The sequence below is a fragment of the Nicotiana tomentosiformis genome, chromosome 9 (genome assembly GCF_000390325.3).
Source record: "Nicotiana tomentosiformis chromosome 9, ASM39032v3, whole genome shotgun sequence".
Classification (NCBI taxonomy): Eukaryota; Viridiplantae; Streptophyta; class Magnoliopsida; order Solanales; family Solanaceae; genus Nicotiana; species Nicotiana tomentosiformis.
In genome coordinates, this window is record NC_090820.1 from 1,665,731 (window position 1) to 1,690,196 (window position 24,466).

General features: G+C 38.8%; 2 protein-coding genes across 2 annotated transcripts; both read right to left on the reverse strand.

The window, feature by feature from the left end:
- Positions 1–612: 612 nt before the first annotated feature.
- LOC104111315 (putative late blight resistance protein homolog R1A-3) lies at positions 613–2,701 on the reverse strand. Its single transcript, XM_009620990.4, has 2 exons — positions 2,493–2,701; positions 613–2,098 (listed from the first exon to the last, which is right to left on the reverse strand). The coding sequence occupies exon 2, from the start codon at positions 2,071–2,073 to the stop codon at positions 1,402–1,404; it is 672 nt and encodes a 223-aa protein (XP_009619285.1). The 5' UTR covers positions 2,074–2,098; positions 2,493–2,701; the 3' UTR covers positions 613–1,401.
- On the reverse strand, positions 613–24,466 carry LOC104117971 (putative late blight resistance protein homolog R1B-12). The gene is made up of 3 exons (XM_070185936.1): positions 24,196–24,466; positions 22,683–23,574; positions 613–1,400 (listed from the first exon to the last, which is right to left on the reverse strand). Exons 1-3 carry the CDS (start codon positions 24,222–24,224, stop codon positions 1,146–1,148), a joined length of 1,176 nt encoding a protein of 391 aa, XP_070042037.1. The 5' UTR covers positions 24,225–24,466; the 3' UTR covers positions 613–1,145.

The following is a 24,466-nucleotide window of genomic DNA, read 5'->3' on the forward strand; positions in this document are numbered from 1 at the left end:
AGCTATCGCCACCTGTTGAGCTTGCAGTATTTCGAAGATCATACGCAGATTGATCCCGTCTTCTCCAACATTTTGGGTATTTCGAACTGCAGATCGGATTCTGCCATGGATGCTATTTTCGGGACTAGAATGTTGGTTCGCTTCGATGGCCACATGCTCATTAACATCAATCGGATCCATGGCCCGAGTCTCAACGGGGTCAGTGGGTGGCCTTCCATCCCTTGGCGTCTCGTTGTTATTCTCCCCTTGATGTCCATATTCGTTGTCAATATGTAAGGGTATTAATCGAGAGTTCGTCATTTTTAGCATGAAATCAAAGATACTTCCAAGAGAAAATGTAAAATAATGTGTTTTACAAAGATTTGTATCAAATAACCACTATTATCCTTAGCCCCACGGTAGGCGCCAAACCGTTTAACCGAAAAACGAATAATCAATGAAATTTATACGTTGTTCTAAGGATATGTGGTATAATTCGGTACAAATTAAAAAACGTATATAAATGAATATCGAAATTAATTGTGAAAGAGATGAATGCAAACCGAATGGATTAATTAGCCTAAGCCTTTAAGTTTTATCACCCTCAAACTGAATGGAGAGTAACCGATAGAAGAACAAAATGACTAGATATCAAAACCAGAAGAAAGATAGTATATTACTTTATGTTCTATGAATCTGAACGAATCTGCCTTACAAATAATCAGACCACCGTTTATACAGTGGGGAAGTCCTATTCTTAATATAATTTTTAAATACAGCAAGGAATCCCATGATAGATTAATTAATTGGCCTCTCATTGATATGCGCCGTGAATTTTCTCCGAGATTCTCGCCCAAATGCGGTTATTCTGGCTTTCTGTTTTTTGGCTCGATAAGCTTTCCTCGATCGAGGCCGATCTTGGCCTTGACCGGTCTCTATTTAGCCCGATCTCGATCTTGACCGGTCTCTATTTTGCTCGACCTTGATCTTGGCCGATCTCGATCTTGACCGGTCTCAAACTTGCTCGACCTTGATCTTAGCCGATCTCGATCTTGACCGGTCTCTATTTTGCTCGACCTTTGGGTCTCGAGAACAGTAACCTAACTTCGCATCATGGCTTGATATTACACGAAGTTAAACCTTGATCTATCATATTCCAATCTCGATTATTCATACGGAGCGGTTTTGACCGAATACACAACTTTTATATTCTTCCTCCATGTTCTCTGTGTCCATGACCTGTACAAAATTTCAGCCATCCACAACTTTAGCAAATCGGACACTGGAAATGTGTAGTCTTCTGGAAACAACCCCATGTAAACAAGGATAGACTTTAATTGATCTTCCAGATGGTCGTAGCTTGATCCTATTATCTTCATGCTTTGCTCTTCTAAAGCATGGGAACTTAAATCGTTTGCGACCTCAAACCATAAATAGGCTTGCCTTTTTCTCTGCAATAATTCCAGCAATCACAAGAGGTAATCCTTTGCAGTTTTTGGCAACTCGTTGTCCTGCTCTGAGTAGCTCGGGGGGACAGATCTCTCCTTGAAATACTTTCTTCTGAAGTAATTCCCAACTCTCATCCACCGTGAGAAATCTAAGAGAATATGGATTACTATGGTGCTTAAGCTGCCAACCTACTTCTTCATTTCGAGTTGTTAATCGAAAATCTTCCCATGCCTTAACTTCCCATATATCATCTAATACAATGAGGTATCTCTTGCGCATTAGACTCTTGCGCAACTTGTCAGGTATGTCTTCCTCTTTGATATCATCCAAATTGCCTATGACTTGTTTAAGAATCTCCGAGAACACCTTCGTCAAACTATATTCCTTAGATATAGAGCACCATGCTCGGACGTCAAAGTGTCTATTATCAATAAAATGATTGAACACCTTTCTAGCCAAAGTCGTTTTGCCTAATCCAGGCATTCCAACAATAGAGACGACGTCTAGTTCCTTTGTTCCTCCAGTCAATTGTTGAACTATACTATGTGCATCATTCTCAAAACCAACTACTTCATCATCAATTGATGGAAAACAACGTTGGGTGGAAGCCCTTGCATGAGCAGGAGTTCTTTCAATGTTATCCATGTCAATTAGCTCGTTATCTTTACAGCTGTTGGAAGTAAACATAACAATGTTAGAACTGATTGCTCGCCTTAGATTTAGATAGATTGCCAATTCTTGACCTACGAAAGTTTTTGTTTCAAGTTAACGAGGATTTCTCAGATATAACAGTCCAAATATGCATCTTTGTCCTGCAACTTTCAATTAACGTCTTTTAACTATGTTAGCAATATTAGACTCAATAGTAGGGGTACTCTGTAACACAGTTGTCCATACAAATTCACCAGAGGAAACCAATCTTTATATATAGAAAGAGAATCTAAGAAAACCTATCTTTTTTTCGTCCTTGTTCTTCTACATCAGAAGTACGAAGACCGAAACTACTTAAGAAAAAAAATATTTATATATAGACAGCAAAACCCAAAAACAAAATGTCTAATTACCTTCAATTACGAGAGTGGTTGCAGATGATTAATTGTTGGGATAGGAAAGCTGGAGATGGTGTGGTGATGGCAATGTTGAATAGTGAAGAGTGATCAAATGATATAACTTTACTAGAATGCTCCATCTTAGAAAAAGTATACTATTTTACTTAAAGGTCTAAGGAGTTGTATAGAATAACTATACTAAAGTTATGGTTCACTTTAATCATTCAGTAATAACTTTTGTGCTGGACTCAAATTAGGTAACAGTCGATATTTGATATGTGCATATAAACCCAATTAATTCAAATTGGCACAAAAAAGTCTATATTAGAGGATAAAACGCTTCAAACTAAGAGGGTGCTTTTGAAATACCATATTTTTTCTCAGGACGAGTCTATTTCATGGTTACCTCACTTCTCCAATCACCTTCACCTTCTTTGTATTATTCAGCAGATGTCATTTTACAAGCATAGCTTTCTGCATACCTTTTGCATTATTGCTTACATACAGTATGCCTTGTCTTATCAAACTTTGACACTTATTTAGAAATTTATCCATTAAAATATTATGTGGCAGGTAAACTTGTTCTTTTTTTTAAATTTTTTTTATCGGTGTCAAAAATACACTGATTAAATTAGTTTGGATTCTCATAGTAAATATTCCCTCCGTATTTCGTATGTCCATTTATATTCTTACGCTTTATTGCGTTACGTGATTTTGTTCACCCCAAATATTGTATTCCATGTTGTTATTTATTTGTACCTACTTATCCTTTATCTCCCTCCTTTTCTTCTCTCATCCTTTTCTTGCTTTTTCCCTTCTTCTTCTTCCTCTTCTCACCCTTTTTGTGGCGAGGGTCTATTGGAAATAATTTCTCGACCTTTATTAACTAGGGATAAGGTCTCCGTATAAACTACCCTCCCCAGTTCCCACCTGATGAGAATATACTGGGTCGGTTGTTGTTATTGCAACATGATTTTTCTTGTGTAATTGACATGCCAATTGTAGAATATTTTTACAAACTCCGATTGGCCTGAATTTTCGTAGATCCATAGAAAACGACCTATTAACCAACACTCATTGCTTCCTCATGACTTTCGGATTCATTTTATGGCGCTTTATTATTATGCAATACAAATTTGTGATTATATACACTTTTTCAAGTGTATTACTACATGCTCATTTTTTGTAGAATTTTGTTGACGGTCTCTGGTTCGCCTGGAATTTCGTAGGTCCACGAGAAATGGTCTAATGACTAATACTTGTTGCTTCTCCATGACTTTCGGGTCCATTTTATAGTGTTTCGTGGTCATGCAATACGAATTTGTGATTATATCCACTTTTTCGTGTGTATTAGTACATGTTAATTTTGTAAAAAAAAATTGACGGATTTCGATTGGCCTGAATTTTGGTAGGTCCACAGGTAAAGGCCTACTGACCAATAATTATTGCTTCACTATGACCTTCGGGTTCATTTTATGGCGTTTTGCGGTCATATAATGTGAATTTATGATTATATTCATTTTTTCGTGTGTATTAGTACATGTTGATTTTATAGAATATTTTTTACGGACTCCGATTGGCCTGAATTTTCGCATGTCTTTAAGAAGGGGCCTGGTGACCAATATACATTGCTATCATGACTTTCATGTTCAATTTATAGGTGTTTTGAGGGTTATGCTACACAATTTTATGATTATATCAAATTTTTCCTGTGTATTAATACATGCTGAATTTATTTTTGATCTTCCACCCTTAAGATCTGCATAATAGTTGAGTACTTACCGCCATAGCACAAGCTTTGGTGGTAATTAATTAAACATCCTACTATGTATATCTTTCCAATTCATTTTTCAGTGCATGTGCAGTGAATTTGTTATAAAGAATAGTGTAGAAGGATGAGATGACAACATTTGATTGGTTAAGGAAAGAGAAAGAGTTTTGAAGAAAATGTCAAAAATGGGAAGGCACGTGAATATGGAGTAAAAATAGAGAAGTGGGGACCACTTCCAATTTTCTTTTCTTGTTTTTCCATTCTTTGATTTCGTTCTTTCCCTTTTCGTTTTTTTTTTTTTTTGATATAATGAAATAAAATAAAAAAGCTCAAAAATATTACTATCTCCGTTTTAAATTAGATGAGCTACTTTCACATTTATAAATTTGAAAATAACTCAACTTTAAACTCTTCATTTTACCTATTTTACCTTTAATAAAAAACTTTTATAACCACACAAATGTCATGACTCCATAAAACTTTTACCCCTTAAATTTTTAAAACCACAAATTTCAAAAATCATTCACTTTTTTTTAAATTCATGCCGAGTCACGCCAGGAGTAATACATCTAAGTTGAAAAGGGAGTAATAGCTAAAATCCTAGTACGGGACTTCTTCCTTTCTTCTTTTTGTTTTCTTCCCAAAAAAGTAAAGGATCTCCAAGAAGTAGAGAAGGTAGTAGCCATTATTCTAGTGTTCCTTCCACAGAAATTTTGGAAGAGGGACGCTAGGACATTCTTAGATTGAGCTAAAATGGAGCTTGAGGTTTCGTTGGTTCTTCATCATTGTCAAACCGACTGCAATCTTTTTCTATTTGTGAAGATACCACCATAGCGTTTTCTACTTCTAATGAGCCATGATCTAGATATTGGAACCATTCTCTCCAAGTTCATAAGGAGTAATTCAATTGCTTTCATTGGGTGCAGATAAAGAGCAAAGATCTTGAATTTAAAGAAGTATCATTTATCTCCCTTGTGCCTACATTCTTTTTAGTTTTTGGAATTCAGGCAGACCTAGCAAAAAATAGGGGACAACGGAAGAAAAAGGTTTAGAGTAATTGCTAATACTGAAGGGAGCCTTAGGACCAAAGGTTGCCTCCGTGTGACCGTCAAATCGTGGAATCAGCTACTTATGCAAGCATTAGTGTAGGCCGCCTGCATTACTCCTTTTTGGGTACGGCCCTTTCCCGAACTCTGTGTACCCGCTGGATACTTTGTGCATCAGGCAGTGGCGGAGCCACATGTAGCCAAGGGTGTCAACCGGCACCCATTCGTCGGAAAATTATACTATGTAGCTGGGTAAATTTTTAAAAAAAAATATGTATATATACTATATATTGACACTCCTTGACTTATTGGTGAGTTTATTTCTTTATATTTTGACTCCCCTTAATGAAAATTCTGGTTCCGCCGTTGACACATGCCTGCCCTTTTTTTGGTAATTGCTAATACTAACGATTTTTGTGATCAAGAAAATGTGATTTGCAGATGAAGGGGAAACATGTAATAGTAAAAGAAAATGGAACTTCTCTACTATTTCTACTAGTAAAAGATAATGGGAATTATATACAGTTGAAAGTAATTACTGAGTTTACATCATTCTCCTTGTTCTGTGATTACTGTTTTAGAAGAGCTGCTAATTACAAAACTGAAAAGACACTGAATACAAGTATTAGTTTGCAGCCAACCTGACAATAATGCAGAATCTTTTCTTGTAAGAATGTTTCATAAGATAGACACAAGTGATGCATTCTATGTTGCTATTGTTCGATCGGCACATAATTTCCTAGATAGTAAAGGTTTAAAAACGATGAGAAACTAACAACATATTCATTGATCCATGATAGGAAATAGTTACAATAATGCAGAATCAAGCAACCAACAAATTAGGCAAAAACTCCTTTCGGCTCTGCATCTATACATGTGGCTATTGAGAAAAACAGATATAAGAATTGAGACGATATTAATTAATGGTATATAAAGTATAGCTGCTATGGATGTCTCTTGTATCTGAAGAACGTCATTATATAACAGCTGTTGGAAAAGCTATATCTGCAACTGAGAAATTGGAGGAGAAAATTTTTATGAAGAAAGAAAGCAAAATACAGAAAAACTCAAAGATGCTATGCCAAAACGTTATATGATGACTAATTTTCCTGAAGAGTGTATAATTCGATATGTATCACAGTGCACATAATGTAAAAGATTTGCTTCGTTTACGTTAACGATAACTATCTAAGAAGCCATCCAAAAGCATAAATGGTAATTTATGAAACTGTCTGAATTGCTATTTGCACTTTACTATGCTAAGAAATTACGAAAAATAATGTATATTCATGTCCAGAAAAACATAGGAAAGAGGTTATTCTTCTTGCATGCGTATCATAAATATGAAATCACTTACCATTATATTTTATATATGTACTGAGCATGAACTTGGAGACTATCACATCCTGTGATTTCTTCTACTTCTTTTTTAATGTCCAGAGCTGAATCCAGAACGTTCTGACTGCAGTTTCTCAATTTAATCAACTTCAGTGTTGGGATATCCACAAAGCTAGAAGGGATACCGTGAAGCGTGCATTCATGTATAACTAGTTTCTCAAGCACAGGGAAGGATGCCTCTGACGAGTGCCATACAATCATATGAACATTCTGTAATTTCAAGTATTTGAGTGCTTGGAACTTGTAATCACTGACATCCCAACATATGCTATATTTGCCATTGAAGTATATCCTACGCAGTTTGAGTCTCTCAAGGCTTGTCAATCTTGCAATATTTGAAACCATTTTCTCTGTTAGGAAAATGCTATGAAGGAACAAATATTTTAGATTTGAAGGGAATGCAAACCAACTGCCGAATCCAACGCCTTCGTGGTCTGTACTTGAAGGGTTTAAAGTATCTTATATTTATGTTTTGATGATCTAACAAACTTATTGTTAAGGAACCAGATAAAGGACCTGATGTACACTTGGTATATATCTCCATCAACGGACTCAAGCTAATGTGTGTTGTATGACTTTAGAGTTCAGACAGAAAAGAATCAACTCAGGGACCTGATCCCTTTGAGTTTCCCTAACAGCAGTACGAAGTCAACTCTACAGTTGGAAAGTGATTGCTTGCACTGTACATGCTACAGTGCAGCAGTCACTTCCCATTGGGAAGAGCTTTTTTACCAACCAAGTGTTTACATCATTCAAGCACTCAAGATCTGATAATCAAGCATTGAAGTCACAAGTGCATCAAGAACAAAGTACAACACTACTACGGACCAGTTCCTATAACAAGTCTTTTGTATTTCCTTAGTTGAGTTGTATCTTTGTATTAGTTTTTCATTATAATTCCTACTTTGCTTATTTAGAAGTTTTAACTAAGAACTTCCAAAAACTATTAACCCTTAGAGTTTGTGTCGTGACTAGAGTTAGTCATGAATTGAAGTCTTTGTAATAGGTGTATTGCAAAGTGGCTTGTAACAGGTGTATTATAAGTTAGTGAGGGATTAAGAGTTTAATTCCTAGGTTGTAATCTAAAGATTGCTCAAGTAGTGAAGTTGAAATCCTACAAGTGTAGGTCGTGATTTTTTATCTCCTTGAGCAGGGATATTTCTACATAAAATCTCCTGTGTCATTTACTTACTGGTTCATTAGCTATTTATGTGGGAACTGGTATAGGACCAAGTCTCTATACAGTTTGGTGGACTCATACATTCTATCAATTGGTATCAGATCAGGTTCTTTCTCAAAGGTTAACACCTAGAGAGGATCCTCACCATGGTTGCTCCACCAAACTTTGAGGAAGGACAATCAACCTATAGGCCCCCGAGATTCAACGACCAATACTATGGCTGGTGGAAAACTCAAATGCATGACTTCATAATAGCAGAAGACTCCGAGTTATGGGATGTTATTTTTGATGGTCCATACGTCCCAACATGGACCAAGTGATAAGGATGCCTGTCATAAGTGTGGTCCTTATCACTTTGATGTTATTTTATCACTCCGAGTTAGCAAACCAAAGAATTCTGACCTCTGTCATAAGTGTGGAAATCCAGGGTATTTCATCAAGGATTGTCCTCTTCTGAAGCAAGAACATTTCAAGCATAACTCTGATAAACCAGCCAAGAGGAACTCGGTTCCTAACAAACGCTTCAAAAGAAAAAACGCAGCTCACAATGTTGTGAAGCAAGCTCTTGCAGCATGGGGAGACTCCTCCAGTGAGTCTGAAGAAGAAAATGATGCAGGTGATAGCTCCATGTTGGCAGTTAAAAGTGAAGCAAATAAATATGATTCAATATTCACCTTGATGGCTTAGTCAGACGATGATGAAGACAATGACAATGATGAGGTAAATTTTAGGGATGTTCAGAGAAATTTGAAATCATATTCTCCTAAAAAACCCATATCATTAGCTAATGTATTGATTGATGCATATCATAGTCTGGTGAGTGATAAGGATGCCTTAACCATAGAGTTAGGAGATGCTGAGCAAACTAGAGATGACTTGGTTGTTTGTATAGTTGACCTGAAGGAAATCATAGAAAATCTAAAAAATAAAAAGGAGGTTCAAACAAAAATAATTGCTAATGTAGAACATGAAAGAGATGATTTGATGGTAGTTGTAGTTGACTTGAAATAAATCACTGAGAACCTTAGTAAAGAAAAGAATGCCTTAATGGAGAAAGTTTCTATCACTGAGAAAGAAAGAGATGATCTCCTAGTGGTGATTGCAGACCTAGAGGAAACAATTGAGGAACTTAAAGCACACTCTAGGCCTGAAAATTCTAAAAAAGGAAAGAAAATTGCTAGTGAGGTACCTATTAAACTTAAAAATGATCTGAATATTGTGAAAACTGGTTTATGTGCTGAGCTTGAGAAAAATAGGCAGCTTCAAGAAGAATTGGAAAAAGTAAAAAAATGAGCTTGAGAAATCTCTTAAGTGGACCTAGTCCTCATATGCTATTACTGCCATGTATTTTAACAATGGTAGAAACAAGCAGGGAATAGGGTTCCAAAGGGAGAAAGTTTCCTATAATCCTCATAGCAAGTATGTCATTGTACCTGATAACTGGCTTTGTACCCACTATGGGAATAATGGGCATTACAAGGAAAATTGCCAAGCCAAAGTCCAGTCTGTTAAGAAAAATAAAGTTTTTGCTGAAAAAGTAACTATTGTAAGAGGACCAGGTGCCACTCACAAAAAATGCATGTTACCTGCATGGACTAGAAGAGCTCTCATTCATCCCTTTTCTTATTACAAGGGACCCAAACTTATTTGGGTTCCTAAATCTAACCCTTGAATTCCTTGTGCAGGGAACACTGAGAGGAAGCAGTCAACAATGAATCATGGACAGCGGATGCTCTAAGCACATGACTGGGAATACCATGAACTTCCTTTCACTGAAAACCCTGCAAGGAGGGAATGTATCCTTTGAAAATGGAAAAAAGAGGTATATTTTTGTGTTGGAAAAATTGGAAATTCTCTCTCACACTCAATCAAGAGCATGTATTATGTCAATGGTCTGAAGTACAGTCTCTTGAGTGTTTCTCAAATTTGAGATAAGGGAAACAAAGTGGAGTTTTTTGTCAAAGATATGCACAGTTACTAATCTGGTAACTGGTGAAGTGGTACTTGTGGCCAAAAGATACAAGAACATCTACGTAGCTGATTTCGAGTCCCTACAAAGTTGTGACATGAGCTGCCTGAAAGTTATTGATGATGATGCCGAGCTGTGGCACAGAAAGCTGGGATATGCAAGCTTCTCTCTTCTGAACAAGCTGATACAGAAGGACCTGGTTCGTGGCTTGCCACATTCAAAGTTCAAAGAGCACAAAGTATGTGATGCATGTGCTAGAGGGAAGCATGTAAAATCTTCATTCAAGCCAAAGAAGGATGTTAGCACATCAAAGCCACTTGAACTACTTCATATGGATCTATGTGGCCCTATGAGAGTGCCAAGCAGGGGAGGAAAAAGATATATTTTTGTGATAGTGGATGACTACTCAAGATTCACTTGGACGCTGTTTCTCAGAACAAAGGATGAGACCTTCGAAGTATTTGTAGCCTTTGTGAAGAAATTTCAAGTGAAAATGGAATCAAAAGTGGCTTGCATCAAATCCGATCATGGAACTCCATTCAAGTTTGATGAATTCTGCAGTGAAAATGGCATCACCCACAACTTCTCAGCTCCAAGAACTCCACAATAAAATGGAGTTGTAGAAAGGAAGAACAGAACCCTTGAAGATATGGCCAGAACAATGCTTATTGACAGTGGGATAGCCAAAAACTTCTGGGCAGAAGCCATAAATACTGCCTGCTACTTGGTGAACATGTGCATGATCAGATCCTTCTTGAACAAAACTCCCTATGAGTTGCATCAATTTGAAACAAGCTTGATGAGCATGGAAACACTACAAGGAACAAGGCAAGGCTAGTTGTTCAAGGCTACAATCAGGAGGAAGGGATTGATTATGATGAGACCTTAGCTCCAGTTGCTCGTATGGAATCCATCAGAATTCTCATTGCCTTTGCATCACATATGGAATTCACCTTGTTCCAAATGGATGTCAAAAGTGCATTTCTGAATGGTTTTCTCAAGGAAGAAGTCTATGTTAAGCAACCTCCAGGTTTTGAATGTGATGAACATCCTAAATATGTGTTCAAATTGGACAAGGCACTGTATGGTTTGAAGCAGGCTCCTCGAGCTTGGTATGAAAGGTTGTCAAAGTTTCTCTTAGAAAATGGCTTTACAAGAGGAAAAATTGACAACACTCTATTTCTGAAGAAACGAGGAAGGAACCTGCTTATTGTTCAGGTATACGTTGATGATATTATCTTTGGGGAAACAACTGCCTCACTTTGTAAGGAATTTGTAAAACTCATGGGAAGTGAGTTTGAGATGAGCATGATGGGGGAACTGAACTTTTCCTTGGGTCTTCAAGTGAAGTAGTCCACGAAGGGAACCTGTATCAGTCAGCAGAAATACATTAAAGAGATTTTGAAGAGGTTCGATATGGAAGCATCAAAAGTGATCGACACTCCCATTGCCACTGCCACTCGATTGGACTTGGATGAATCTGGCTCTTCTGTAAATCAAACAATGTATCGAGGCATTATTGGATCTCTCCTCTATCTCACTACCAGTAGACCAGATATTGTATTCAGAGTGGGGCTATGTTCAAGGTTCCAGTCAAACCCCAAGGAATCTCACCTAAAGGCTGCCAAAAGGATTCTGAGATATCTTAAGGGAACATAGGACCTGGTTCTGTATTCAGGTGACAATTTTAATCTTGTTGGGTATGCTGATGCAGATTATGCAGGTTATCTGGTGGACAGGAAAAGCACATCCGGAATGGCTCACTTCCTAGGATCCTGTCTAATTTCATGGGGTACAAGGAAGTAAAACTCTATAGCTCTCTCAACAGCTGAAGCAGAATATGTTGTTGCAACTTCTTGTGTATCAAACAACAATTGGAGGATTTTAGAGTGTACACTGACTGTGTACCTCTTCTATGTGACAACACCAGTGCACTCAACATGGCAAAGAACCCGGTCCAGTACAAGAGAACCAAGCACATTGATGTGAGACATCATTTTCTCAGAGATAATGTGGAGAAGGGGCTTATTTGCATGAAGTTCTATAGTACAGAAGACCAAATTGCAGACATCTTCACCAAAGCTCATAGCAGGGAACATTTTGAGAAAAATAGGATGGCACTGGGGTTAATCAAGCCTAATTGAGAACCTGATTCCCTTCCACATGGCTATGAAAGTTACACTCAGGTAAATCTAGCTAAAGTGTTTTCCGGCCAAGCCTAACTCACTTCTATACCGTTGCAGGTAGACACGCATGATGATTATAGAAGCTGAAGAAACAATGCATGAGCGGTAAAATATAGTTGAAAAATCTTTTCCGAAAGACCGGTCAAGAACCTGGTTCTTGTACCATAGGTTAGTAATCTTGTGTTCTTTTCATGCATATCTCAAAAGAAACAAAATTAACTGCCACGTCATCCACTTTTTTAGACCATGTATATCACGTCTTTTCTTTCAAATCTTTTCACTTCCATATACAACGTTGCATCGTCCCACAAACCTACAGCCATTTCAGAACCCGTTTCTCTTCCCTCATAATTATCCTTTCCCTCCTTAAAACCCCTACACCTCCTAACCTTAAGTGATCATCATTCTGTCTTTCCACTCTTCCCGAACCTTCTACCCAACTATCTACCATGGCTGAAGAGCAAGCAAACCTACCCACCTCTGAAGAGAAAACCCTTGACTCATCCGCCATGTTAGAAACACCACCATACGTCCCCTCTTCCACTATTGCTGACCCAGAAACACCCAAACCTGATTCCCTTTCACCCCTTTATCTCTCTCATCACTCCCTTTGCCGATACTCCTTCCTTAAGTGTTGAGGACTCAGAAGCACCAAAAATAGATAGTGTTTCTTCTCTATTGCCTGATACTCTCAAAGAACATAACAAGGATGATGAAAAGGGTGAAACTCAACAAGGAAAGGGGGTGTCCAAGGAAGATACTGATCAGTGTGCTAGTCCTCTGGTTATTGCTGCTTTTATGGAACCTCAGGAAAAGGAGGCCATCAAAAACATGTTGGCCATTGCTGCCGAGAGACTGGTGAATGGGGTCACTTCTTCCATGCCTGAGTTTCAGGGGGAATGGACTCCGCTCTTAGGAGAAGAAGGAACAATGGTGCTCTTCGTATCTTCTCCACCTGAAGAAGCTACTGGGAATCCTGTTGATGAACCTAATCCCCAACCTGAGGAAACAGGTCAGGAATCATCTTCCCAGGTCAGCTTCGATCCTTCTCCATCTCCTTACTTTGATGTTGAACCGTTGGAGTCCATCCCTCCCGTTGTGAGATCTAGTGATGAGGATGAACATGATGATGTGGTTCTCAGTGCACACTTTAAGATTAGAAAGCACGTGGTCACTCCTGAGCCCCCTCCTAAGCGACCTACCACAAGGTTGCAACAGAATGAGGCTTTTGAGTCTGCCTTGAAGAAAAGCAAATGGAGTAGCAAGAAAAAGAATAAGAGGCTGGTGAAGGACGGGAAAATTATGTATTACAAAAGTATACCTTTAGTGGAAGTAGATGAGGATGCTCAAGAGGAACCAAGTTCCCTGGTTAAGAGATCTCAGAAAAAGAAATAATCTGTTGAGAGTGCTTCAAAGGAAGTTGTTGAAACATCAAGTAAAAAGTTTGTGAAAGTTAGTATCAAGTCTAAGCATGTTGTAGAGGAACAACCAGTGTCTGATGATGATATTCTGGTGAAATCAAGTAGCAAGGGTAAGTCCATTGAGAAGTCTGGTAAAAGAAAGTTGGAAACTGTTGGGGCACCTGGTTCTGTCAAAGGGTAAAAGTGTAAGTGTGCTTGGGTAAGAAAGGTTGTGGTACCAGAAGGTAATGTAGGGTCGCACGTTTGACCCAGAGATTTCTGAAATGGCGGGTATGAGACAAATTCTTGAGATGGTGGAATTTCAGCAATGGGGCCATCTGTTCAAAGAGGATGTGCCCAGGGTGTATCAGGATGAGGTCCAAAGTTTCTGTGCTGAACTCTTCACTATTGAAGATGACCACATTTGTGTCCAAGTGAATGATGTGGTTATTGTTATAGATGCTACTATGTTGGGAAACACTCTCAGGGTTCCATCTGGAGGGTTGTCATCTTTAAGAGGCGCTTGTGGATCTAATTTTAAGCGCGCCATTGTGAAAGAGAAAGTTGTTCAGCATGGGGAACGGGTACACAAAAAGGCTCTGCTTCCTGTGTACCAACTGTTATTTGAGTTGGTTAATAAGGTTCTACTCCCTCGTGCTGAGAGAAGGTCCATTACATCCCGGTCTGATCTATACTTAATGGAAGTATTGGATGAGTTCCGCTCTATCAATTTACCTACCATTATGATTGAACATATGCAGAAAGTGGCAGCTTTCAAGGATGGGAACCATGGACTCCCTTATGGCTTTCTTCTCGCGCGTGTCTTCAAGTTCTTTAATGTGCCCTTAGGACAGCCCAAAATGGGAACCAGGAAACCGACCTTCTCAAAAATTACACTAGAGGAATGTGAATGTGTTTAAAAGGTTGGAGGAATGGGCAGCACTTCGACGATCTCCCAACTGATCAATGCCCAGAATAGTGCTACAGAGGAGATCAGGAAGCTGAAGGCAAGGAATGCCATTCTCGAGACTCAGCTAAGTCAGGCTATAGGGGCACCAGGACCTTCCAGTTCATCAAGTGAAGAAGTTGCTCGTCTGTCAAAAGAAAATGCTGAGCTCTGGCAACAAGTGGAGAACCTGTGAGAGAAACAGCTCGTAGAGCAGATGTCCGCAAATGCTCGGATTGACCTTGTTCAAAATACTCTTGTGGCCTCCTCCAAGCCTTCATCCTCTAGTGCTCCCTAGGAATATCTTCCAGTGACCAGTGACCAGTGACCAGTGTCAAGTTTCTTTTTTTTGTTTTGATGACTTGTTGTAGTTGTTTTATTTTTTTGTGATGTGGATGGATTTCACCTTAACTGCTCTCGCTTTCAACAGTCCAAACTTGCCTCTACTTTCTTGGTAGAGGCTTATGTTTATAAATCATTGAAGACTCTCTTTTTACTCTTAAATGCTTGTGTTTTTCTGCTTCTCTTTTCTATCATGTTGTGTGCACACATGTGGCATGAGTTAGCTGGGCTAGACTTCTTTATGCTAATTACTTGCTTGTATATTTTAAATGATGCCAAAAGGGGGAAGATAAATTAAAGCAGGGGCATCTGAGTAAGGGGGAAGCATAGAGTCAGGGGGAACTTGTGAAATTCCAGGTACTTTATCTGGTTATTGTGTTCTACAAATGGTTTTCAATTTTTAAGTTGTCATCATCAAAAAGGGGGAAATTGATGGGTTTAAAGTATCTTAGATTTATGTTTTGATGATATAACAAACTTATTGTTAAGGAACCAGATAAAGGACCTGATGTACACTTGGTATATATCTCTATCATCGGACTCAAGCTAATGCGTGCTGTATGACTTCAGACAGAAAAGAATCAACTCAGGGACCTGATCCCTTTGAGATTCCCTGACAACAGTACGAAGTCAACTCTATAATTGGAAAGTGACTGCCTGCACTTTACATGCTACAGTACAGAAACAGTGCAGCAGTCACTTCCCATTGGGAAGGGCTTTTTTACCAACCAAGTGTTTACATCATCCAAGTGATGTCATTCAAAGGATATTATTAAGAAGGATTACAACAAAACATCACTTGAACACTTGTGAAATAATTCAAGCACTCAAGATCTGATTATCAAGCATTGAAGTCACAAGTGCATCAAGAACAAAGTACAATACTACTACGGACCAGTTCGTACAACAAGTCTTTTGTATGTCCTTAGTTGAGTTGTATCTTTGTATTAGTTTTTCATTGTAATTCTTACTTTGCTTAATCTTTGTATTAGTTTTTCATTGTAATTCTTACTTTGCTTATTTAGAAGCTTTAACTAGGAACCTCCAAAAACCATAAGCCCTTAGAGTTTGTGTCGTGACTAGAGTTGGTCATGAGTTGAAGTCTTTATAATAGGTGTATTACAAAGTGTCTTGTAATAAGTGTATTACAAGTTAGTGAGGGATTAAGAGTTTAATTCGTAGGTTACAATAGGTTGTAATCTAAAGATTGCTCAAGTAGTGAAGTTGAAATCCTACAAGTGTAGGTCGTGATTTTTTATCCCCTTGAGCAGAGATTTTTTCACGTAAAATCTCCTGTGTCATTTACTTACTGGTTCATTAGCTATTTTTGTGGGAACTGGTATAGGACCAGGTCTCTACACAGTTTGGTGGACTCATACATTCCATCAGTACTCATCCTTAAGAAAGCTACTTCAAGAGATTGAAGTCGGAAATCTCCACCAGAACTCCGAAGTCCTATCAGCCAAGTATATGTAGCACCTCCCAAAAGTCTTCAAGTTCGGTAACACAATTTCTGAAGATTCCTTAAAAATTGATATATCATTGTCTTCCCATGTGAAGGAAAATCTGTCGATATCTATATGCCTTAGTTTCTGCATTTTCCATATAGCAGATGATGTCTCTAGTGGCATATATAGATGCCCTTTCCACACCACCCGCAAATATTGTAGATCGAGTAGGTATGATACCCACTGGAAATCAAATTCTTTAGCATAAATCGCAAGATACTTCAAATAAGGTACTGCTTGTGATGTGTGGCTATAATTCCATAGTTTCGTACATTATGTGCCTTGCATTTTACATGCTTTAATGATAAATTATACTTCATTTGTGCATAATGGAGTCTATTTTATGTGTAGGTGAATTGGAGATGAAAGTAGAGAAAAACGGATACTTAAACGTCAAAGGTATGCTCGAGAATAGTGAAAAGGAGAGACCTGGTGAGGCCAGCCAAAGGCCATGCTGGACCAGGCTGGACCAGGCTTTAGAATTTTTCCTTGTTTTGGTTTTGTTTTTAGGTACTAACAAGTTTGCAGGCGAGTTGGGCAAGTCGAATAGGGTTTCAGCATCACTTGACGGACAACAGGCGTTGGGGCTGGCGACGCCTGGCTAACGCCAGGGTCTGCCTGGCCTTAGGCTGGCAACGCCTGGCTAACGCCAGGATCTGCCTGGCCTTAGGCTGGCGATGCCTGGCTAATGCCAGGGTCTGCCTGGCCTTAGGCTGGCGACGCTTGGCTAACGCCAGGTACTGGGCCAGGCGACGCCAGGTAAGTTATTTCATCCTAGCTCACGTTATTTTAGTCGAACCTCCTCACATTACATCTCCCTTAAACACTGAACACAACACACACAACCCTAACCTCACTTAAACCAAAAACATATCAAGCTTTAGAAAAGAAATTCACACACACACACATCTTCTCATCAATGTTGCTCTCAACCAAACAAACTGCATGAATTGCCCTCACCCACAAACACTCAACAACACATTGCCATAGTGGTATCCCCCATCCCCATTGAAGTCAAGTTTAGTCTTGCTATTCTTTCACACTAGTGAGAAATTCTCAGGCAGCTTCTTCCACTTAAAAGCTTCAAAGGTATGATTTCACTTCTTCCCTTTGCAATTTCGACAGAGGTACATGTATAATATTACACACAAAAATTGGTGGTTGTTCTTCAGTGTGGTATTGAGTTTGTGTGCCCCAACCCCATGAAACCTCATAGGAATGGTGCTGCGATTATGAAAACATGTGGTAGTACGGAACCCCCGAACCGATTTGGGAGGATGAGGCAATCCTTCATATCCATAAGAAATACCATGGCACTAATGCACGTTAAGTGTTTGATATAATGCCTTAATGGCATTCCTTGTCCCTATTAGAGCCCGAGTCTCCGGGATTAATAGACTAGTGTATTGAAGTCATACACCACGATAAAATCTTAAGTGTGGGGTGGTTCGCGGGTAGCCCATGTATTGTTCTTTGATTCTAATATTAAGGAAAGACGAGGTGAAGTCTGAGTAACCTCGGGAAGTCGGGAAAAATATTATGTGTGTAGTGTGTAATGCAGTTTTATCTTACTACTGCTTATTTGTGTAGGACTAAAGATGCCTCTCAGAAAAGACACCGGAAAAGCCAAGGCTACTTCCACTGCGCCGGCTAAAGTAAAGGCGACCTCAGCACCTCCCCCAAAGAAGAGAAAAGGGGGGGGGGGGGGGGGGGATCTACCTCCAATCTAAGTGGAATACAAGTTGTGGCAGCTATAGCAGCTATGTGTCAAAAACCACAAGGCCAAAGGGAGTTTGGCATCAACAGCATACCACCGCACACTAAGGATTGGTACAGGCGTTGTAGGCCTAAACATGTACACCCGGAAGCAGCTATCTATGAACACAGCTTGAAAGCGAAGTATCAGGCAATTTGGAGGGGCATTCAGGATATGGGGTTGAGCTATGTATTCAAGAACATAGGGAACATTAATCTCAACTTAGTCCGAGAATTTTATGCAGGGTTTGATCCGCAGAGTACTGAACAACTAGTGCCGATTCGTGGACGATTGATAGATTTCTCACCCACGGCCATATGTAACTTTTTAGGTGCTCTGGATGTTCCTGTGAAGCCATTAGACCACTTCATTCGCCGGCCTACATACAGAGAGTTGAGACACATGCTTTGTGGTGCCGATTCTACGGCAGCATGGGTCCGGGATAAGATAACTAATCGGCATAAGAGGTTTCCCAAAAAGAAGATGAGGGCGGAGGCTCAAGTGTGGCTTAAACTGATAAATGCACGGCTCCTACCGTGCAATCATGACACACTCATTAGCCGTGAGAGGACCTGTGTACTCTACTTCCTCATGACGGGTCAAAGGGTAAATGTGGGTCATCTAATCTGCTACCAGATGTTTGTAGTCAGAACGAGTAAAATGATCGATCGAATGCCATTTGCCAATTTTCTAACTCAGTACTTAAGACACGAGGAGGTTGAGGAGGAGCCAGAGTTTGACCACACCATTGATCAGCCCCTACGACAAATGGACATCACTAGCCTCCGACTGAAAGAAGAGACTGCTATGACTTCATTGACAAGTACCGAGCGCAACGCTCGAGATGATAGTTTTATGGCCCATCTCTATGGGAAGATGGATTTGCAGCTAAGGATAGGAGGTCGACAGGACATATCTGAGGAGAGGACTGAATTGGAGCATCGGTACCCGTTCAATGCTTATGCTCAGCAGCTGGTTGGGTTAGGAGATGGATATAGACTACCCAATGATGAGGATATCAACACACCGGAGCAGTCTGAAGCTGATCCAGAGCAGTCAGATGGTGAGGGAGAAGATGAGGAGGAGGAGGAAGAACATGATGAGGAGTGGAGAGCTTCAGAGGATGAAAAGGTTGCTTGATCAGGGAGTTTCTTCACACCCTACTCAGTTTTCGTGTTTTGTCATTTTTTGCATGCACTGAGGACATTGCATGATCTAAGTGTGGGGTGGGGACTTGTACATGGTTAATTTTAGTCATTTAGTTATTTAATGTTAATTGTGTTAGTATGTGTTTTTAGTAGTTTAGTAATTGGACTCATCCCGACGATGGATCTCCCAAATGGTTTTCTTGAGGGAAGTAAGTCAAAAGAAAATACCAAAAAGATTTTTTTTTTGTGTGCAGGTAGTGTAGTAATTCTCCCTTGGTTTTTCTTTGGGCCGCAGTTCTTTTCCAGGGGCTTTTAGTTGAACCGGGCATAGTTAGTTTTAATTTTTAGGAGTGGGAACCACGAAGCTATGCATTTAATTGTAGCAATATCTCTTAGCTTTGTTATGCCTTGAGAATAGTTAGTACTAAGGTTGTGACGCTTAGGCTCGGTTTTTGACTTTCGCATAAGTACCTTAAATTGTAGATTCCTAATTTTGCTTAGCTGCTTTGACTAGAATGTCGCGATGAAACCAATCTTGAGTTATTTATGTGCCATGAGTGTGTGAGTTTTGTATGTATTCTGTGCATTGCATTTGATGTCTAGAACTTTTCCTGTGTGTGTGCAAAGCGAAATAGTAGTCTTGTTCAGTCTGAGAAGTGATATAGGCATTTCTTTGTTAAGCCAGATATATATAGTTTACCTACCTAAAAGTTATGTAACGCAGTTAACCCCTTTGAGTCTGTAATCCTGTTTCTTTGGCAACCACCACACAACAAGCCTTACCCAATTGTTTGAATTAACCGTCTATTTGAACCGTTTCACCTCGAATGAGCACTTGAATTGTTATGAACTTTGTAAAAGTTAAAGTGTGGGGTGATTGGTTTGGTTTTTGAGTGGAACCAATGAAATAAGGAGAAAGGTGAACTGTTTTTAAAAAGTAAGAGTTGCTTGAATCGAAAAAGAAAAAAAAAGAGAATATTCGTTGAAAGTGGCGACTCTTAATGTAATTATGCTTAAAGAAATATGGGGTAATATAAATTGAAGTGAAGGTGGAATGTTTGGTTTGGCACAAGTATGGGATGTGTGTTAAAGTATATATATTAAAGTGCTAAGGGAGGTATAGTCACTCATATCCAAATGTATCATACCCAACCCGCAACCTACATTACAACCAATGAAAGTCATACTTGATCTTAGACTGAATGAACTCGATTCGTAGAGTATTACACTACGGGCAAGCCTATGGTGCATCATTTGTAGCATATGAATGTTATTTCTGAGAGCGAGTGAATTTTGTCTATCTTGAGTTCCTATGTTCTTAAAACTTCATTGTGTGTGGAACTAAGCTCTTTGATTGGGTGAGGGCACATGACTCATAAAGGAAAGGTAATGTTGTTGATATCCATGTCAAAGTAAGTAAGTGAATTGTGAATAAGGCATGGTATTTGTGAGTCGAATCTTGAGGCGAAGATGTCACACTTGTGTGATAAAACTGTTTTAAAAATTCTTGGTATAATGAGTTAGGAGAATTGCTTTAAAAGGTCGTATCTATAAGTGTAGTTTGATTGCTCGAGGACGAGCAATGTTTAAGTGTGGGGTATTGATGTGTGGCTATAATTTCATAGTTTCGTACATTATGTGCCTTGCATTTTACATGCTTTAATGATAAATTACACTTTATTTGCGCATAATGGAGTCTATTTTATGTGTAAGTGAATTGGAGATGAAAGTAGAGCAAAACGAATACTTAAACATCAAAGGTGTGCTCGAGAACAGTGAAAAGGAGAGATTGGGTGAGGCCAGCCAAAGGCCAGGCTGGACCAGGCTTTAGCCTGGCGAGGCCAGCCTAAGGCCAGGCTGGACCAGGCTTTAGCCTGGCGAGGCCAGCCAAATTCCAGGCGTTAGGCTGGCGACGCCAGGCCTGAGGCCAGGTCCAATCCGAGTTTTGAAGACTTAATTCATTCCGGGTTTGACTAGGACTCGGCCCACACGTTTAGGGTTTCTTCTACACATATAAATAGACCTAAAACACCATTTGGAAGGACGTTTTTTGGCAGCTAGAGGCAAGAAGAGCTTGTGGAATCACTCCTTGGAGTTAGAATCATCATTTTTATATCTTTTCATCTTTACTCTCTATTTTAATTATGCAAAATATTTGGGATACTGTTATTATGAGTATGAGTAGCTAAATTCCTAATCTAGGGTTTTGATGGAACCTATTGAAGGATGATTTTCTTGTTATGTTAATATAGATTTACCGTAGTATTTTCTCTATTTGTCCAACTATATTATTCTTGTGGTTGATTGAAAGGCCTTCAATTAGTTGTGCCTATTTAGTATGTATTACTCGGGAGAGAGTGTATATTTAGGTAGTTGTTGAACAACATCACTCCTAAACGTATATGAGGGATCAATACGGAGGTTTAAAGGTGGGTTTAGGGATAACGAAACCTTGGTGCGATCTGAGTGAGCTGTACTTAATGCTAGCTAGTGTAATTCGGGAGAATATGTCTAGTAATTGTGGTAATTACTCGGGAGAAAGTTACGACAGTTAGAGTGCTCATGATCGGTAGAGAAGACTTAGGCAAACTTGTAGAAAACGTAGCGGAAAAGATTCTGACAATAGGGGAAATCACAACCTTAGGTCATTCCAATTCTTGTTTACAACTCGTTCGTAGTTAGTTGTTAATTATTACATTTTAATTACGTAATATTTAGTTAGTAAAAACCAATCTGTTACTTAAATCCTTCTGAAGATTGATTGTGTGAATTTGTGCGAGTCTAGTAGCTGTATTTGATAGGTTAATTCCTTGTGGGATTCGACTCCGGACTTATTAGCCGGAATATATTTGCAACGACCGCTTAGTTCTTTTTATAAGGCATAGTTGGGCGTGATAAGCTTGCCATGTTCCAAGAACCTTCCAAATTGATATCCAGCAAATGCAACACGCGAACAAGTCTAAAGTTATCAAGTAAAGGGAAAAGACTTATCTGGTCCCATGCATAGAATTTTGGATGAGCAATGAACTCAAGAGACCTAACATGACATTGAGCAAAAGACTCCCTTTCCTTCAACCCTGCCAACATTGGAATCTTATCCAATGAATATTCGTACTGCACTAATTCTTGGACAAGATCGTCATGGACATACATGCATAACCGAGGTAATTCCTTTGCATATAAAGGTTGGTATGGAATGTATGGAACTATGAGCTGCATAAACTTATCTTTTATAAGTTTCCTCAAGCAAAACTCACGTACTACATCGTGAAGAGTGCAGTACTTTATTTCACCATTAGTTCTCCTTTTAGTAACCACTACAAGGCTTCTGTTTATTAGACCAGACAAGCAAATTTTAGATGCTTCCTCCATATTTTCTGTGTCCATGTTTTGTACACAACTTTAGCAAATCGGACACAGGAATTTTGTAGTCTTCCGGAAATAATCCCATGTAAAGAAGGCAAGGCTTTAAATGGTCTTCCAAATGGTCGTAACTTGATTCTATTGTCTTCATGCTTTGGTCTTCTAAAGCATGGGAACTTGAATCATTGCAACCTGATGCCACAGAGAAACTTCCCTTTGCTTTCCAATAATTCCAGCAATCAAGACGATCACAAGAGGTAATCCTTTGCAGTTTTTGGCAACTCCTAATCCTGCTTTGAGTAGCTCTGGGGGACAGATCTCTTTTCGAAATACTTTCTTTCGAAGTAATTCCCAACTCTCATCCACCGTGAGAAATCTAAGAGAATATGGATTACTGTGGTGCTTAAGTTGCCTAGCCACTTCTTCATCTCTAGTTGTTACAACTATTCTGCTTCCATTTTCGTCCTGTGGGAAAGATAATCGAAAATCTTCCCATGCCTTAACTTCCCAAACATCATCTAATACAATAAGGTATCTCTTGCGCATTAGATTCTTACGCAACTTGTCAGGCATGTCTTCATCTTTGATATCATCCAAATTGCCTATAACTTGTTTAAGAATCTCTGCGAACACCTTCATAAAACTATATTCCTTAGATATAGAGCACCATGCTCGAACATCAAAGTGTTTATTATCAATAAAATGATTGAACACCTTTCTAGCCAAAGTTGTTTTGCCCAATCCGGGCATTCCAACAATCGAGACAATGTCTATTTCCTTTGTTCCTCCAGTCAATTGTTGAATTATACTTTTTGTATCAGCCTCAAAGCCGACTACTTCCTCGTTAATTGATGGAATATTAGTCAAATGTTGCATTATACTTTTCGCATCATCATCAAAACCAACTACTTCATCATCAATTGATGGAAGACTAGTCAATTGTTGAATTATACTTTCTGCATCATCCTCTAAACCAACTACTTCCTCGTCAACTGATGGAAGACTACGTTGTGTGGAAGCCGTTGCAGGAACATGAGTTTTTTCACCTGTGTACTCGTTGTCAATTAGCTTGGTCTCTTTACTGCTGTTGGAAGTAAATATAACTATGTTAAAATTGATTGCTTGTTACAAAATTAGATAGATTAGTCACAACATTAGATAGATTACATTGGCAAAGAAGTCAAAGTTTAATACTAATCTACTAGACATAGGGATTGAAAGAATAGAATCCAATACTGCAGAAACTTCTATTAAGATAAATATTTGTAAGAGAGTTTCCTTTTTCTTCAGAGAAAAGACCATAGTCGTAAGGTCTTTCCTAAAAAAGAAAGAGAATAATTAGTATGCATTATCAGTGGAAACTCACTTTACACGGACAGGTAAATTCCAAGGGTTACAACAGTGAACAATCAAGTATTATTCAACTCATAAAATTTTAAGAAAGACTTTAATCGGAGCTAGGTGGGCAGAAGGTTCGCAGAAAACTATACTGTGTATATAAGGTCAATTGTTTTTCATGTATATATATTAGAACGTTGCATCCCTTAGCTTTTCTGCGTGTTTGCTCTTTTAATTTTTTGAATCTCCTTAGCTAAAATCATGATTTCGCCACACTGCTCTAATCTAGTATGAAAATCACCAAGTACTAATGTAATAGATTTTTCATCTTAACACAAAAGAAATCAGTTCTTCAATGGAAGCTTACCTTGAATAGAAATCACCAACTTTGGCCATTTAATCAACAACTCAGGACATGCTCCGTCTGGCAAAAAACAAACAGGGAAATGGCGTAAGCTGCTGTGACTTCTCTTATGTAAAGCTTAACATTTTTGCTAGTCAATCACATTTAATTTACAGCTAAATAAGATACAAAGCAAAAAAAACGAAAAAGAAGTTGAAGACTGTCAATCTTCAACGTGTGTTACTGAGAGGAGGAGACAAATGGTTCTTTATTTTTATGGTTTTGGACTAGTCTA

Coding starts and splice junctions, on each gene's coding strand:
- LOC104117971 (XM_070185936.1), bottom strand. CDS start 24,224: ATGGCCAAAGTTGGTGATTTCTATTCAAG. Junction 23,575..24,195: donor GTTGGTGATTTCTATTCAAG/GTAAGCTTCCAT, acceptor TACTTCCAACAG/CAGTAAAGAGACCAAGCTAA. Junction 1,401..22,682: donor AAGTTTCTCTGTGGCATCAG/GTTGCAATGATT, acceptor TTATGGTTTGAG/GTCGCAAACGATTTAAGTTC.
- LOC104111315 (XM_009620990.4), bottom strand. CDS start 2,073: ATGGATAACATTGAAAGAACTCCTGCTCATGCAAGGGCTTCCACCCAA.